The sequence below is a fragment of the Microtus pennsylvanicus genome, chromosome 4 (genome assembly GCF_037038515.1).
Source record: "Microtus pennsylvanicus isolate mMicPen1 chromosome 4, mMicPen1.hap1, whole genome shotgun sequence".
Lineage (NCBI taxonomy): Eukaryota > Metazoa > Chordata > Mammalia > Rodentia > Cricetidae > Microtus > Microtus pennsylvanicus.
This window is the reverse complement of record NC_134582.1, coordinates 36,386,934-36,403,136: the sequence shown is the minus strand read 5'-3', so window position 1 is coordinate 36,403,136 and position 16,203 is coordinate 36,386,934. Positions and strand designations below refer to the sequence as shown.

General features: G+C 45.2%; 1 protein-coding gene across 5 annotated transcripts in view; it reads right to left on the bottom strand.

Moving 5' to 3' along the window:
- Positions 1 to 215: 215 nt before the first annotated feature.
- Sema6a (semaphorin 6A) overlaps positions 216 to 16,203 on the bottom strand; it is a 124,877-nt gene continuing 108,889 nt past the window's right edge. For 4 of the 5 annotated variants that reach the window (XM_075968691.1, XM_075968694.1, XM_075968693.1 and 1 more), the window contains one exon: positions 638 to 2,314. In XM_075968691.1, the coding sequence (XP_075824806.1) occupies positions 1,113 to 2,314 (1,202 nt within the window). In that variant the 3' untranslated portion in view covers positions 638 to 1,112. Of the gene's footprint in view, positions 2,315 to 16,203 lie in introns of all 5 variants that reach the window. The other variant, XM_075968696.1, reaches the window with a different exon arrangement.

The window sequence follows — 16,203 nt, the reverse complement described above, 5'->3', positions numbered from 1 at the left end:
CCATGTTTTCTGCAATGGGGCATAGGTGCCATTCGAAACATTTCTGTCCCAGTAAGTAGTTAGGATCTGGAAGGATTTTTAAACTTTTTTTTTTCTTGGCCAGAGATCCAACTGACAAATTAACTAGGAAATTTAAATAAATATTCCCTCTTAACACTGCCCTTTAGCTACTGACCCGATCGTCTAAACACAAAGCTCAGAATTCCAGCTCCAACTTATTTACTGAGTGAATTTATTGTAAAAATAAAGAAACTCAATTATTCCAGTTAATGGATTTCACGTTAAATAGTTTAACTTTCCACGGGTTTCTGCAGAGCTGTTCATACGGTGGCATTGGGAAGAGTCTTTTCCTTAAGGAAAAAGAAACGGGCGAACAATAAATAAGAGTTACTTGCGTTAACGGTCACGTTATTCATTAAAAGCGAAGAGGAGCAGAAATCTATGACATCGTTGCCCAACATGGCATTTATCAGCTATCACAAAGTTGTAACACTGGTGGGCATTTCACAGTATCTGCGCATAGTAAACTTCTGCCATTGTTAAAGTCTGAGTTAGAATTATCAATGAATTCTTTAATTTTTTTTGTTTTTGTTTTTTTTTTAAGTTTTCTTGGTTTTTTTTTTATTTTTTATTTTTTGAAAAACTGTGTTTGTGTTTTAAAGTTTCGAATGCTTAACCCAGTTTGGTAACGTCCCGTGAGGTCAGGGACAAAAATGTTGTTCACCCCTGCGTGTGTGTGGATGTGTGTTTCTGTGTGTGTGGTGCGCGCATGTGAGTGTGGGGTGTGCATGTGTGTTCATGTGGCGATGGGGTGCGGATGTGCTTTTGGCTCATGTTCTTGACGATACTGAAGTCTCTTGTGAGTCCGACCTGCTGTACGATGTGGGCGAGTGTGAAGAGATAATGGAGGTGGCTGTTGCTAACCCTTCACCAAACCACATGGCCTGATTTTCAAGAGGGTCCCTGCGTCCCAGGGAGGAGGACCCAGCGTCCTCAACTCCTCCAGGGCCATCTTGGTCGGGTGGATACTCGAGGCAGTGGAGACCTTGCTGAGCTGGATGGCTGCCTCCGCCTCGTCTGATGCTTCGACGCCTGGCCCCCAACCCCAGGGATTATGTACACGCATCATTGGGCTTCATGGATGTGGAAAGGGGAGCAAAGGAGGGTTTGGGGGGTACGTCTGGCTTTAGCGAGGGGGTGCGCTTCAGCCCCGACCTCGTCAGTGAGTTGTAGGCATTGAGGCTGGGCTGCCTCGAAACAGTCATGGCCTGGCCAGGGGGCTGGGAGCTGTGCACCTGGATGGAGTCTACCCGCTGCGGGGCAGGAGGCGGGTTGTCTCCCCGGCCAAAGCTCTGGTTCCTGGAGAGGTGGGAGGAATTGGAGGAGTTAGTATTGTTTCTTTTGAGAGTGGTGGACTGGTGGCTTCTTGTGAGCGAGTTCGTGGGGTAGCTCCTCTTATACTCAAGCCCATAGGAGGAGGAGTGATGCATTTCCAGCCGCTTGCTGAGGCCTGTCTGCGACAGTGAGGCTCCCGGGGGGCCCAAGGAGGCCTCGCGCTGTGGAACTTTGGGGGGCAGGTTGTCCAGGTTCTCCACAAGGTTCACCCCGTGGTTGGGACTCTTGCTGCTCAGATGCTCTTTGATGGTCTTATACTCCAGAGTGGCAGCCTGGTCCTCCAGAGCCATCTGAGCCACCACCTCGCTCATTTTGGGCTGATCCACATACTCATGCTGGTAGCCCTGTTGCGTGATGGGCAGGACCACCACGCTGGGGATGTGGCTTGGGGAGGCCCGAAGGGGCAGGTCCGTGGGAATCACAGGGGAGCCCATAGGGGGCATGTCCTTGGTGCAGGCATTGATGAGGTTCTGGTTCCTCTCCCACTCGCGGCTGCCGCGGTTGGGCTTCCGCTTCTGCTGCAGCGTCGGGGTGGATTCTGGGGTGGGCAGGGCGGTGAGGTCTAGGTGGTGCTGATCAGCCTTGATCAGCATCTTGGCCGTGTTGCTAGGCGTGGCCAGCTTGCCGTTGTGCATGAGTGGCGTGAGGATGGCCTCGGGCTTTGGGTCTTTGGACTGGGTGTCCCCAAAGAGGCCACTGAGCTTGGTGACACTGCTCATCGATCCCCGACGCGAGTGGGTGAGCTCTTTCTCCTTGCGCTGCGCTACTGCCACATCTTTGCGCCGGTGATCACACACACAATACACGATGATGCCCGAGAAGACGGCCCCCATGACAAAAGCCAGAATGACTGCAATGGCCAAGAGGGTGACAGGAACGAGCTGGTCGTTGCTTTTGAGGTAACTTTCCCGAATCACTCCTGTAATAGACACCGCACACGGCATTAAGAAACAAACAAACGAACAAAATCGTACTGTGAGGCGTACTGGTGTTCGGCAATCACACTGTTAATTCATAACAAAAATAAGTGTCAGCAGCACCTCTGCATAGCTTGTCTTCAGGGTACAGCTTGCCAAACATTAACTAATTAATCCTCCCTGCCCCCATACCACCCTAGCCAGCCCTGGGCCGTATGTAAATTAATTTTATTTGCTGTCCTCTTGGTGGCTTTCGTTCTCTCTGGCACGCGATTTTTCAACTTCTTTCTAAGGAGGATGGCAGGTTCAAAATTTATTTATCTGTCTTTTCCTTTTGATCTTTTGCACCTTCTATAGAATTAGAATAAATGAGCTACTCTGAGTCAGGAAGAAGCGGTGACGATTTTATGCATGTTAAATGAACAAATCACATAACAATTCCCGCTTCCCATTCAGGCTTTTCTGAGGACTGCCTGTGACAACAGGGGCTGTCTGGAGGAAGGCATGCTTGCTTCTGAAGCAACAAGAGGAGAGAGGGTTTATGTCACCACAGTGAAAAATAGCTCAGGCTCGCAGGTTACAATATTTACATTTATTTTGCATCAAAAAGGAAAACCCCCGCACTCAATTTCAGGTAAATATGCAGCAGAACGGAAAGAATATTTAAATCAGGGGCCCGCTGCCGGCTTGTAGAGTGTCAGGTCCCATTATTACTCTTAGGGTTTTGCTGTCACCACGAGATTCTTCAGCAGAGCTGATCTTGTCGATTTCATAAAAATTCAGTGGCTACCCCCGTCTATTATCTTCTACTACATTAACCAAGAAGCCTCATTTCTGGGGGGGGGGGCGACTTGCTTTTTCTATCCTGCTTAATCAGCCACCAAGCTGAGCGGCTCTAATCAAATGCAAAAACACTGAAGCTTTTATTTTTTAATACCAAGTGTGAACAGACACCACAACCCTCAGATCCTAAGTGCTTGATGCCGGTAGCTAAAATAAAAAATAAAATCCCCAAGACTTCCGTCCCTGCCTCTGGAGAGCGAAAGAACACGAATACATTAGAGGTACCGCGTGAGGAAATGTAAACACTGTTCCTATTATGGAAAGATGGCAAGACAGAAAAGGTACCTTGTCTGGTCTCTGGAGACACATTTTTCACCTGCTAAACCAACTCTTTCTGGAATATGTTTAATGTATTTTGCTGGCAAGTGTAAGTGGCATTGAATTAAAGTGAAATGAAATAAAAATCTATCCATCCCCAAACTCATACCACTCATCCCTTAAACTTCTGCTGATTGTCGCTGTTAATGTTTGAAATGTCACAGCCCAGACCTAGAAGAGACACAGCTCTGTCAGGAGGGGGTTTCTACTGAAATATTTTGATTCCTAAAGTGATGATTTAGAAACCCAGAGGATCTAGCTGAAAGATCACGCTTCTCTCCCTAGCATCCTCTTCAATTCTGACATCACTGGGGCTTGCTGGGGGGTGGGACGAGGCTGACTGTGCTGTGACAAAGGATTGGGACTTCCAGTGGGAGTAAACAGAAGTAGCAAACACCTTTTAAGAGGCAAAATTTTATGATTAAACATATACCCATGGTGATGAGGGGTTGAGGTACCCCATGGAAAACAAGTGGAAGATGGAAAGCTATTGAATAATTTCCTAAGGTGGCACTTTTCAAATATTTCCAGACTTATCTTCAGAAGCTTTTTTTAAGGGGTAAGAGCCAAAAAAGGGAAGGAGGGGAAACACACACACACACACACACACACCAAAAAAAAAAAACCAGCAAGGAAATGTGGTTCTAACTCACACATTATATGTGTGGTGTTCCCCAGACAATGGGGTGTCTTGAATTCAAATGTTTTAATACCTACACCTGAAAGAAAATGTGAACATTTCTTTCTAAAATTTGCATTTTCTTGTTGTTGTGTTAAACAACTGATTTTCCCTCAATTTTGGCTGTATATGGAATTCCATTGCACACATTCTTGACTCCCTACCCATAAATGCACAAACGAATGTGCACATCTGTGAAGAAAATGGCTTCCTTCTTTCTCATTGATGTGGTGAGCTCCACAGTTCTAGCCATGGCGAGACTCCCATCTATACAAGGTGGACGTTCTCACCACAGCGGGCGTTTCCCAGAATCCCTTTAGGTGCTCACGTTTAGTGGGGATTATCTTCCCAAGAAATGTCTAATTATTAGAGGAAGCTGCCTACAATGGAATTCGGTGTTCTAGAACTTAAATAAATGGCTATTTGTCTAGATTCTTAACCTTCCTCCCGCTGCGACCCTTTAATACAGTTCTTCACTTCATGTCGTGGTGACCCCCAACCATTGTTATTTCAGAACTGTAATTTTGCTACTGTTATGGGTTGTAATGTAAATACGCCCAAGAATGGTCTTGAGGGACCCTTGTCATGAGCTCAAAGGGGTCATAACCCACAGGTTGAGAACCTCTGGTTTAGAAGGTACAAGAACTAAAGCTGAGTGTTGAGACCAGATATCAAAAGAACTCCCCATTTAACATCTTCTCCCAAATGACACAATCACCAAGTGCAGTGTGTTTTCTTCCATGACAGCAAGCTTGGTGAGGAGTGCGAGGCACACAAGGAAGCTGCTCCCTTCACCACGTAAGTCTAGATAGGCAAACTAGTGAGTTAGAAGGCTAGTCCCAGGAAATAATGATCTTTGTTCTGAAGACTTGCGAACCAGAAAGCCATCTTCTAACCAGAGCATCCTAACTAGCCGTGGGCCATTAGTCACACACCTCTGCAACCACACATCCCGTATACAAAGTACCACCGCACCCGCCCCTCCGTCTGCAGGTGGCCCTTTTATAAGAGGGTGGACTCTCATCTCAAAATGAGTTCAACCCCTACCAGCCAGCCCCTTGCCTGTTGACATGATCTCCCCACCATGCAGGGAGTGTGACTTCAGTACAATAAGGCTAGAATAACTCATTTACTTCATTGGGAGTTCTGTGCAATTACCACATTTATCCATTGCTTCTTATCCATAATTTCAGCTCCTAATACTCTTCTGGGTCGAAAGGTCTTCAGTTGTCTGACACTCATAGAAACCACTCTTTCACCAGCAAAGACATTTTTAGCTGATGACATTTGAGTTCAGATTTCTGGTTGTTAACAAGTCAGGTAGGATATGACGTCTCCGGAAAATGGTGTGACGATTTTCTCATTTTGCTGTGTAAACAGTACCCAAACCAAAACCAAACAAAAACATTTCTGTATCTCTTCATCTTTTAGGTGACTAAAGCCAGGAGTTGGAGTGGGACTCTTTGCTCATCTGTTTAGACAAATTCAAAAACCCTAAGCTCCATGTTCAAAACAGATCAGATATTAAATGGAACGGGAAGCTGGGAAAGGGGATTTTATTTTTGGAAATAGCTTCCAAACTTAAAGATTTCGGTGTGCATCATGAAAATCAATAAAGGAGTATTCACGGCAATGATCAAATTAACTTTGCAATCTAGCCATGTTGAAGGACCGGTCTGGGGGTGGGGCTGATTCAAGCAGCACTATATAAGACCTCAAAGTGTCTGGATCATGGGTCCTCACCCATAACATGACTGATGACATTTTGGAGAGTGGCTTAATATCTTAGTTTTCCATCTCTAATGTGGAGTCAACACTAAATGTCAGAAGAATCCACAAAAGGTAAGTAAGCGGTGGGTTGGTGGCTCTCTGAGGACGGAAAGTCACATCAACTGAGCCTGCCAGTTATCCCTCTCCCCAGGGAGGTAGGCAGATACATCCTTCCTCCTCTGTATGCTGTCCAAATGTGGCCAAAGAGATGTGAGGAGACTCAAGGCAATACAAGAGAATGTTTTTATTTCGGGATAGCTTGTAGAACCCTGACTTTGAAATAATTAAAACAGAGCTGAAAAATGTTGTGCAAACCCCAGCAAGGACAGTGAGGTGCCCTGTGGACAAACAATTCCATTCTCAGCTCCCTGAAGCAGGACTGTGCTATTTGCACTTGTCACCCTGGCCTTCCCTAGGACTCAGAGTTATGTAGTTTAATAAGTGACCATGGAACATACAGGTTTTCAGTACATTAGAGACATTTTAAAACACATTTCTAAACCTTGAGATCCATCTTCGGAGTGACTATCTAACCTTGATTTGGAAGACTGAGAAAGAAACGATCTTCAATTTTGAGCATTTTGATAATAACAACCATCAGACAAATAGAGAGAAAGAGATCTATCTATAAAGGTACCCAGGCATTTTCTCAAAACAAGAAGAAGAGAAACTATAATAAATGGAAAAAAATTGGCTCTGGGATAATTCCAAAGGAGCCTATGAGGGTGACAGGGTGATTTGTGTCAACTGATGCTCCAGGGAGATTGTTTAATTTGAAACAAATGAATCTCTGCAAAGGGTGAAGGACCACAGGCTGGAGCTGGAATGAGCATCCATTGCTTCGGCTACTGCATGGAAACCTGGAGGTATGACAGTCTCACCTGCCCAAGTGCCCCCACATGCCAGGAGGAAAAGAATAGACTTCTCCACTCTGGGCCAGTGACATGCTTTCTATCCATCCCTGGGACCTCTGTTCTCATCAGTTGAAAGTAGGGCATTAGGAATGAAAACAGCATGAAAAATGCTTTGCATTGATTCCTTAACCACCAGCTATTTCTCACCAGTCACAAGGTGCTAAGTGGGTCTTCATTTCCACCTTCCTACTGCAGGAAGCAAGGAGCACAAAGGCATACGGAGCTCTCTGAAACCACGCCTTAAATTGGCAGAACTAAGGAAGGTAGATTCTCTGTCCTTTTTTCTTTTTTGAAGGGAGAGTTTTCGGGTTGCCTGGAGGCCTTGGTAAGGGAATTGGAGGCCAAAGCAATGAAGGAAAGATTATGCATGATACCGCCCCGAGGCTCTGTAACACACGATTCAAAATCAGAGCAATTATAGATTGTAAAATCAAAAGGAGCCCGATACAGTTCTGAATTGTCCCATAATGACCTTGCACATGAATTCTGAAATGTCAGCAGCCCAGTCCTCTGCTTAGGAGAGTGCCTTTGGTAAGTAGCTCCGCTTATGTGCCTGCCTCTCCTGTGCACCGGGCTCTGGGACAACACAGTCCAGACAGGGTGCTCTCTCCTAACTCGGGTTAGGCTGAGATTCTCTTGAGGTCTTTCTTTCCATCCTCCTGATATTAGCATTTTTTTTGGCTGTCTTTATCAGACATTTCCTGCACAGTGCTGAGAGGCGTGACTGAGGCACAAGCCAGGAAGAAGACAGATCTTGCACTTGACTCCACCCGAAGTATAGAAATAAAACAGCCTACTCCAAGGCTGACCAAAAGCTTTAACAAGGAGATGAAATTGAGCTGAGCCTTAAAGACATGTAGGGCTGTAGAAATGCAGGGAAAAAATGGGGCAAGTGAAAGGTGACAGCTGTATTCAGCAATAGGGAAGATGCTAACTCCCTTCTGGTCTCTTGCACTTCAGTGTGGCCCATCCTGCCGCACTGTCCTTTGGTACTGGAGTTTCATAAACCTTTTCCCCCTGTCTGGGAACTTCTCCCACCTTCTCACACATATGGCTCCATTATTAAGAGTCTGAGCTCGGATGGAGAAGTCCTCACACTGGGCACGTCCGACCCAGTAATCTGGGGCTATGCTCCTCTCTCCTGTAATCATCACCGACAAGATGCACCCTTGATGCTCATCTTCTTAAGAAGGCTGGCCTAAGAGAAATGAATTCATCCCTCAGTCCCAGGAAGAACAACGTCCAGCAGGGATCTGTTGAACCGACTGTAAACAAATGCTTGGGTGAAGGAATACACAGCTGGAGGAGAACAAGGCAAACAGAAGCAACAAGCGTTTGGGAGAAGGATTTGAACAGCCTTGAATGACTACAGAAAGGTGTTTAGAAAATCTGGCAGTCTTAGAAGGAAACTTCTTTCCTCTTGTCAAGGAAAGCTGACTCTAAGCTTGCTTTGTTTTATATTGAATTCATTACTGAAAAACTACTGGCTTACGAAGAAAACAGAGCCAAAAGCATCAAAAGCACAGCTATCATATTATCATCATCATCATTCCTTTTAAAAAATGAAAACGCTCTGTCTTCAAGTCTACCTATTACCTGCCCCTTACGCAGAGACCTGGGAGATACTACAGGACCGATCAGAACAGACAGAGAGATAAACGCGGTTCTGCTTATTAAGCTAAAAACCTGAGCCCGCTCCAACCCCTCCAGTGACCTCTCTCCCGATCTAAGATGCAGGCAGCCGGGAAACTCGAAATGGTTAAGTGAGTACTTTAGCCTCTCACCCTGGTTCAGTGGGCTGCCTGTTTGGGAGCTGCGGTGGGATGATGGATGTGTCTGTCTCCATAGCGAAGTGATTAATAGGCATCTGTGTCGAGCGGACCCGGGGACCACAAAGACAACAAAGCTTTTCTCTGTCCTTTAGAGAAATATGCAAAGGCGAAAAAGAGGATGGACATTTCCTCCATCGTTGAGCCAGAGGGGGTTTGTGTTGGGTATAAGAACTAAGAACGATGGCAACCCCCCAAAAAAAGCCCCAGAGTCGAATCCCCTAAAAATAGACTCTCGGCTCTGCTTTATAGTAAGACAAGCCTGCAATTTCCTTGAAATCCTCATAACAACTTGAGTGAATAGAATCTAACAACCCAATTTTTCTTGTTTGAAAATCTTATTGCAACAAACTGCCAGGCTCAGAGCCCTCTAAGGCAATCTGAATGAATGGACCAAGTGAGAGCCAGCAGCACCAGGGCTAACCACACAGAGCCCACTGTAATCCCCGCGAAGAGGGAGAAACAAGCAGCAGGAAAGCCTCAACTGCAGACAATCTCTCCTCGGGGCCACACCCCACCCCGTAGGGATGACCACACTGAAAACGAAATGAGAGCTTTCTGTGGTTATCTTGGCAGGAAACCCTGTTCTTCTTGTCCTGGGGCCTAACGTTAACCAGATGGTTTGGGATAGACTGAAAATGCCAGCAGCCCTGGAATTGGGCTCAGAATTTATAACTCAAACTTTCCTTTTATTTCATCCTCTCCCCCCCTCCCGCCCAACATGATACAGATTAGGCATCGGGAGGAGCCACAGTCTTGGCCTGAGTATGGGCAGCCTGCTGTCCTGACTAGATAGTAGTTAGGACTCACACATTGAAACGGTGCTTGCTGTGGTTGACTGCGGATGAACCCGCTGCCAGTTCTACCACGTCTGAAATGGATACAATTTTGGCTGGGATGCCTTCATGGGAAGAGAAAGGAGAGCAAGCGTAAAACTCATTCAGCTTCATTTTCCCCGAGAATGCCGCCCTCATTTTCCCCTGTGCTTGGTTCACGCATCCTCTGAGGCTCTGCTGTTTTAGATGTGACCTTGCCAGTGGGACTGCACATTTAGACAGTAGACTAGTGTCTTTGTCAAATAGACAGTCACAGTAGAATAATTTTTAAAGCCACACCTTGGAATGTTGGTTTGTGCGTTCATGCCTTAGAAGTTATTGTCCCTATAAGTTTAGTGATTATTTTAGATTTAAAAAGTTTTTTTGCACAAAATTGATTTTATTATTCTTAATCGTGTGTGTGTGTGTGTGTGTGTGTGTGTGTGTGTGTGTGTGTGTAGGGGTATGTATGTACACATTCATCCTGGGGTCAGTGGAAGGTAAAGGCATTAGATTCCCACTTCGGGCTAAAGTTTTGAGCAGTGTGAAGCTGCCTGGTGTGGGTGTTGGGAACTGAACTCTGGTCCTCTGAAGAGCTATATCTACTCTTAACAGCTGAGCCATCTCTTCAGCTCCATTTGCACAATTTTCAAGGTTTATTTTCCTGCTCTATGGTTTTCTTTCTAAGGGAGATTGTGATCTTTAACATGTACACGATCCCTGAAATCAGACCAACCGTCTCATCTTGTCTTCTTCCTCTGCCTTATAATGAAGCATCAGAATGTGAAAGGGGGGGGCTGGGTCTCCTTATAACACTGGGAAATTCAGGCAATTCTTCGTTTGGATTACGTGTAGGGCTTTGAGTTTTCTCAACAAAGTAAACATAAATCAGAGGGGAGAAGTCTGCCATAATATATTCCAGCCTCCGAGAGGAAACCGAGAGGAGGCACCTAAGAACATTAACTATGAGACCTTAAAGACCTGGGTTCGAGATGCGGTTCTATGAGTTACTGCTCTGTGGCCTGTGGACATATCTCTCCACACCCAGCAACATGGGCTGGAAGATGAGGGTTAGTGAAAGGATGAAACTGGCTAAGCAGATGAACACATGGAGAGCACTGGACTGTTGAGGAAACACACACAGCAGTATTTCTAGAATTCCGGATGAGTTGCCTGCTTTGAGTAGGGTCCGAGATGGAGTACCGTAGAGCACACTTTGATGCAACCCAACTGTATTAGTCAAGGGTGGAGAGATACAAGATGAAAATATATGGCCCCGAGTCTTGGCAAATGAGTGTTCAAGAGACCCCCTCAGCACCTTGAACAGTGTCATGAGTGAGTAACACCCAGCATCAGCATCACCTTGAACTTGTTAAAGACACAACTTTTCAGGTCTAGCCTAGACCTCCTCTGAATCAGATCTCAGCTGGGTCTGACACTGGTCATTCTTGAATTCACTAACATTTCTGAACCCCGCCTTCGATGTCATCCGCAATGTTTTAGAAAACACATCTTCATGATGTAGCTCTGAAGCCCTACCGCAGACACATCCAAGGCAATGGATTTCCAAACATGGTTTACGAAAAATGTAAGTAAAGGAACCAAGTATGCCTTGGTGTTCAAAGTGCCAATCTTTAGGTAACATGTGCCATTTATTTACTCTGATTAACACTAATGTTCTGACCAAGAATAAAAAAGTGGTGCTATTTCATTGGAAAATAACCAAATCTATCATATCTTTTCCATGCACAAATTTCTCTCATCTTTTCAACGGCTTACTTTTATTATTTTTATTCATGTGTGTGTGTGTCTGGGGGGGCACAAGCATGTAAACACCTGACAAAAATATTACATGTGCCTTAAATTATGCCATTACAGTCATAACACCACATAAAACCACCCAATTGTTAGTCCCATCGCTCCTGGGAAGATGCCCGTGGCCTCTAGTGGCCCTAACATGAAGACATGATGTGCCCATCTCTATAGTAGGGGCCGTTGGTTATTGATCAGAATTACATAACTCAAATGTGTCCCAGATTGGATCAGCCCAGTTCTCAGGGGCAGAAGAGAATGCTTCTGAGTGCCCAGATTCGAGTAAAGTCACCTCCTTTAATGGACCACATCTAGCAGCACCCCAAATTAGCTCCTTAAACTCTACCCATGACCACGGAAAATTGCTTGGGTCATATAAAAAGTCTTTCCCTCTACCTCTACATGACTAGACACAAGAAAAAGAATCCAGGAAGGCTCTCTGTCTTTATATTTTTTCAATTGAAAAGAAGGAGCTTGAGTTCATGTTTCATTCCAATGCTAAGGTACAGCTTTATGATACCAAAAATGCCCAGCATGGCAGTGCGCTCAATGGCCCTTGGCATCTCGGGTCTGTTAAGAAGAACCGAATCTGAAAACCCATAGAAACGTATGACATTTTAAGTTACATTAAACTTCTGCTGTGTGCTTTTAAATCACAGAGTGCGAGGCCAATCAGCACTTGGGGTGTATTTATTACCCTAACAAATGTCAGATGATTGTGTCCAGCGTTATCCATTATTTATGGATAACAAGAGGCTAAAGGAGACTGCAAATGACATACTCTAATATGTCTAAAAGGTTAGGCATAATACAGTTTACAGCTCTATAAATTTCTTGACACCATTTTCCCCTCTGAATAAAGCACTGTCGGTGGCTGTCCACGTGGAACTCCTATTATTTCCATACCATTCATAATAATCGCCTCTGACTCCAGTGAGGCAATGGTAGGCGCATGCTTGATAAGGAACACATCCTTGTAAAAAATGTGAACTTTAAAAATTCCAATTACTCCCTTAAAAACAAACCGCTTCACGCAGATAGCTCCCAAGCTATAGACGTATCAACCTTCACATTGTCTGTAATGGGCTGTCTGGCACTGATGAAGATCCCATCTAACGTGTGCCCAGCGTGTGTGAGTTGACCAACCTAGGTTTCAGAAATTGCTTCAGGGCCTTGCCGAGGTTTAAAGAGCTAAAGACATTTATGTCTGATGAAGTTCGCGGGGCTGCTGGCCGTGCTCTTTGCAGATCTTTGCTATGACTCTGAACAGCCTGGATCTCCCCGGCTTTCGTGTCCTTTCTCTCTGGGACAGTGGTGTGTGCTATACATTTGGGGACGAGCCCTACAGAGCTTGAGGTCATTCTCATGTGTACCTAGGCAAAGAGAAGCCCTCCTTAGGAAATCACCCATTTGACTCGGCCCTCTGCAGACCAGTCTGCCTTCAGAACAATGAGGGCTGCAAAGCGAGCTGTCTTAAAAGCCTTAAAACTAACAAAGTACACAAAACTAGGCTCTGAGTAGGTGCTGAAAGCCAGCGAGCATTGTTTTTCCATCCTTATAGGGGACCCAAACTCTTAAATTGACTCTTCACAATTTCATTAGGAAGACACAACGGAATCTAAGGGAACAGAGTGCCGTTGAATCAATTAAAGAGCAAGTGCGTAGCTGCTCCAGATGTTCTGTTAATAAGATCATGCCTAGCCTGGTCCCTGGAGTCCTTGAAAGTTCCATTAAGCTGTCAGAAAACTTTGTCATTGTGTGTGTGTGTTTGCACAAAAGATGGGAAGAGAGTGGGGGAAAAAAACAAAAGGAGAGCGTGCGGGGAAGGGTGGGGTAAAGTGTCGTGTCGGGAACCGTAGGGCCTGAGAACACAGATACAGAGGAAAGGCAAGAAGAACAATTGGACGGTGAATTTTGTTTCTTTAAAATATCGCGGCTCAAGCTGCTGTTTTGAGTAAAAGCTTAAGCTTCCCTAATCATAATTTAAGGCCTTCATTTTGGAAGAAAAATGAATGGTAAGTGGAAAGGGGGGTTTAGTGGGTGTCTCTAGAAAATTCCAATATTGGCGTACTGATTCAAGCAGGCAGGGAGATGAAATAGCTTTTGCATGGCTGACATTTAACTTTTTTCCCCCTCTCTACCCTTTCTACAATAATCTCATCAAGACCTTAGATGAATTCAGCTGGTTGTCAAGAGGATAGAGAATTAATTAGATCAGATCTACATCCTTGCCTGCACAGTCGAAGGAACAATTGCACGGTCTGCATAGGATTCTCAGCCCGAGCGTCCTCCCTGACAAATGTGCCCAGGAAACCCCACATCTCCCATCCCAAGGCCCAGGCGTTAATTGTCCACAGCACCACTTTCCTAGGTCCTTTGACACCCCAAGTAGATTCTCTTTCTGGTAGTAGTAGAATAGTATTTATTACTATTCCAAAGCTAAAGGATAGCACATTGGATTACATTTTCACTTTTTTCTTAGCCTTTTATGACTTTAAGTTCTGTCATGGGTGAAACGTTACACACCACATATTCCGGTGCCTCACTAAAGGGACAGAGAACCTAGTTTGGAGTTCCGCTTGCCAGGGCTTTACCTGGAGTCAAGCGCTTACCGTGGCAAGGAGCATCTACCAGGAAAATGTCAGGAATAAGCAGTAACAGACACGTTAGGACCAAACTTGATACAGAAATCCCTCCCACAAATTCATAGAATAATTGTAATCCAGAATTGCACGTGATCAAACAAGCAGGCTGGTATAGGTATCATTGGCTAATCTACCTTTGTCTTCCTTTGCTTTCCTCCGGTCTCCACCTCCTGCCATCCTTCATCCTGCCCCCGCTGCCTGCCAGAAAAGCTGAGACAACTTAGCATGGCACTTAGGGCACCGTGCTCTTATTTGATCCCAGCTCACATTCCAGGCCTTTATATTCTTGCTCACTTTCGTCACCCCACGTGACATGCCTCTCAGTGACTCACTCAGTGCGTGAACAACTTTGTGACTTGACCCTTCAATTTGTTCTCCTGGCAAAAAAATTCTTTCCCTTCTTCTGTTACTGACATCCAACAATTCCTTCAATGCTTTTCAAGGCCTTTCCCTAGTCTACCCTACTGGGAGGCAGCCATGGCCTGTCTTTACCCGACCAGGGCTCTGTCTTCCCTTTCATCCTTAACTTCTCTTGCACGACTTCCCCTCTGTCCCACCAGAAGCTAGCTGTGACTCTCACCACTAATTGTGAACTGCTTCCGTGCAGATTCCTGTCAAAGTCTGTATCTTCAATGGACAGTGGGGGCGCACGCCTTTAATCCCAGCACTCAGGAGGAAGAGGCAGGTGGATCTCTGAGTTCGAGGACAGCCTGGTCTACAAGAGCTAGTTCCAAGACAGCAGGGGCAACACAAAGAAATCCTATCCTGAAAAAAAAAACAAAAACAAAACAAAATCTGTATCTTTAATATCCAGTACAAGACTTGCATCCACACATGGATATTTGTTGAATGAATAAAGAGGAACGCTCCTATGTTTTTTCCTTCGTTTGTTTGTTTTTTTGGGGGTGTGTGTGTGTGTGTGTGTGTGCATATGTGCTTGGGAAGGCCAGAGGACAGCCTTAGGTGTCATTCCTCAGGATGCCAGGGATCTATCGTGTGTGTACAAACACGTGTCCAGTGCTAGGGTGCAGGTACAAGCCACTATGTCTAGCTGTCTACGTGGTTTCTAAGGACTGGAATTCATGTTCTCAGGCTTTTCCGCCCACGACTGAGCCTTCTCCACAGCCCTAAGAAAGTTGTCCTTTGGTCTTTCTTTGTGACTAAGGCTCTTGTCACCACTACAGAACCATGATTTTCTAGCGCTTTCTCAGTCTCAGTCCCCCACAAACAAATACAAAAGTGAGACCAAACACCTGTGTGGATCATATGACAGCTGACGAAAACTTTCATGCTAGATAAACTTCAAAACAAGGTTATTAACTGTCCTGCTTGGCAGCAATTCTATTTAAGAACCTTCCTCAGATAACAGTGCTAATTGGAGCGACTTTCAGTGGGTGTCTATTACCAATATCATGTTTCTGATGGATATGAAAATTTTAGTGATTATTTTCTGAAATCAAATGTGATAAAACTATCAGAAGAATTTTTTCTTTACCTTTTCCTTTTTTTTTTTATTGGTGTGTGTTTCTCTGTGTAGCCCTGGCTGTCCTGGAACTTGCTTTATAGACCAGGCTAGCCTCAAACTCTGAGATCTGCCTGATTCTGCCTCCAGAGTACTGGAATCAAAGGCTTGGGCTACCATGCCTGGCTACAGAAGGAACTTTTAAACTGAGTTTCTCTTATATAGTTTATTCTAAATTTCCAAGTGTGGTCCAGAGACCAGTTCTGAGACCAGCTCTCAGATCTCGTTGAATAAGTCACCAGCAGTGCTTCCTGAAGGGAAACATGGTATATTTATACTTCTTAGCTTTTTTTGACAACTTGACATAAGTTAGAGTCACCTGGGAAGAGAGAAGCTCAATTGAAGAACCACTCCCATTCGATTGGTCAGTGAGTAGGGCCACCCTTGGGCAGGTGGTCCTGGCTTATATAGAAACGGCAGCCATGAGGAGAAAGCCAGTAAGCACCATTCCTCATGGTTCCTGCCTCTGCTCCTGCTGTGTTCCTGCCTTGACTTCCCTCAACATGGACTGTTATTGGGATGTGTAAGCCAAGCGAGGGCTTCTCTCCCCAGGCTGCCTGTGGTCATGGGGGCTATCACAGCAGCAGAAAGCAAACCAGGACTCTGCAGCTGTTACCTTCAGACACAGAGTGATGCTTTGGAGAAAGTACATTGCATGAGTTGTCCAGGATAAGCCAATCGGGTTCAGGTAGAAAAAGTAGACAAGATACTTGGCTAAATATAAACCTAGATAAACAGTAGTGT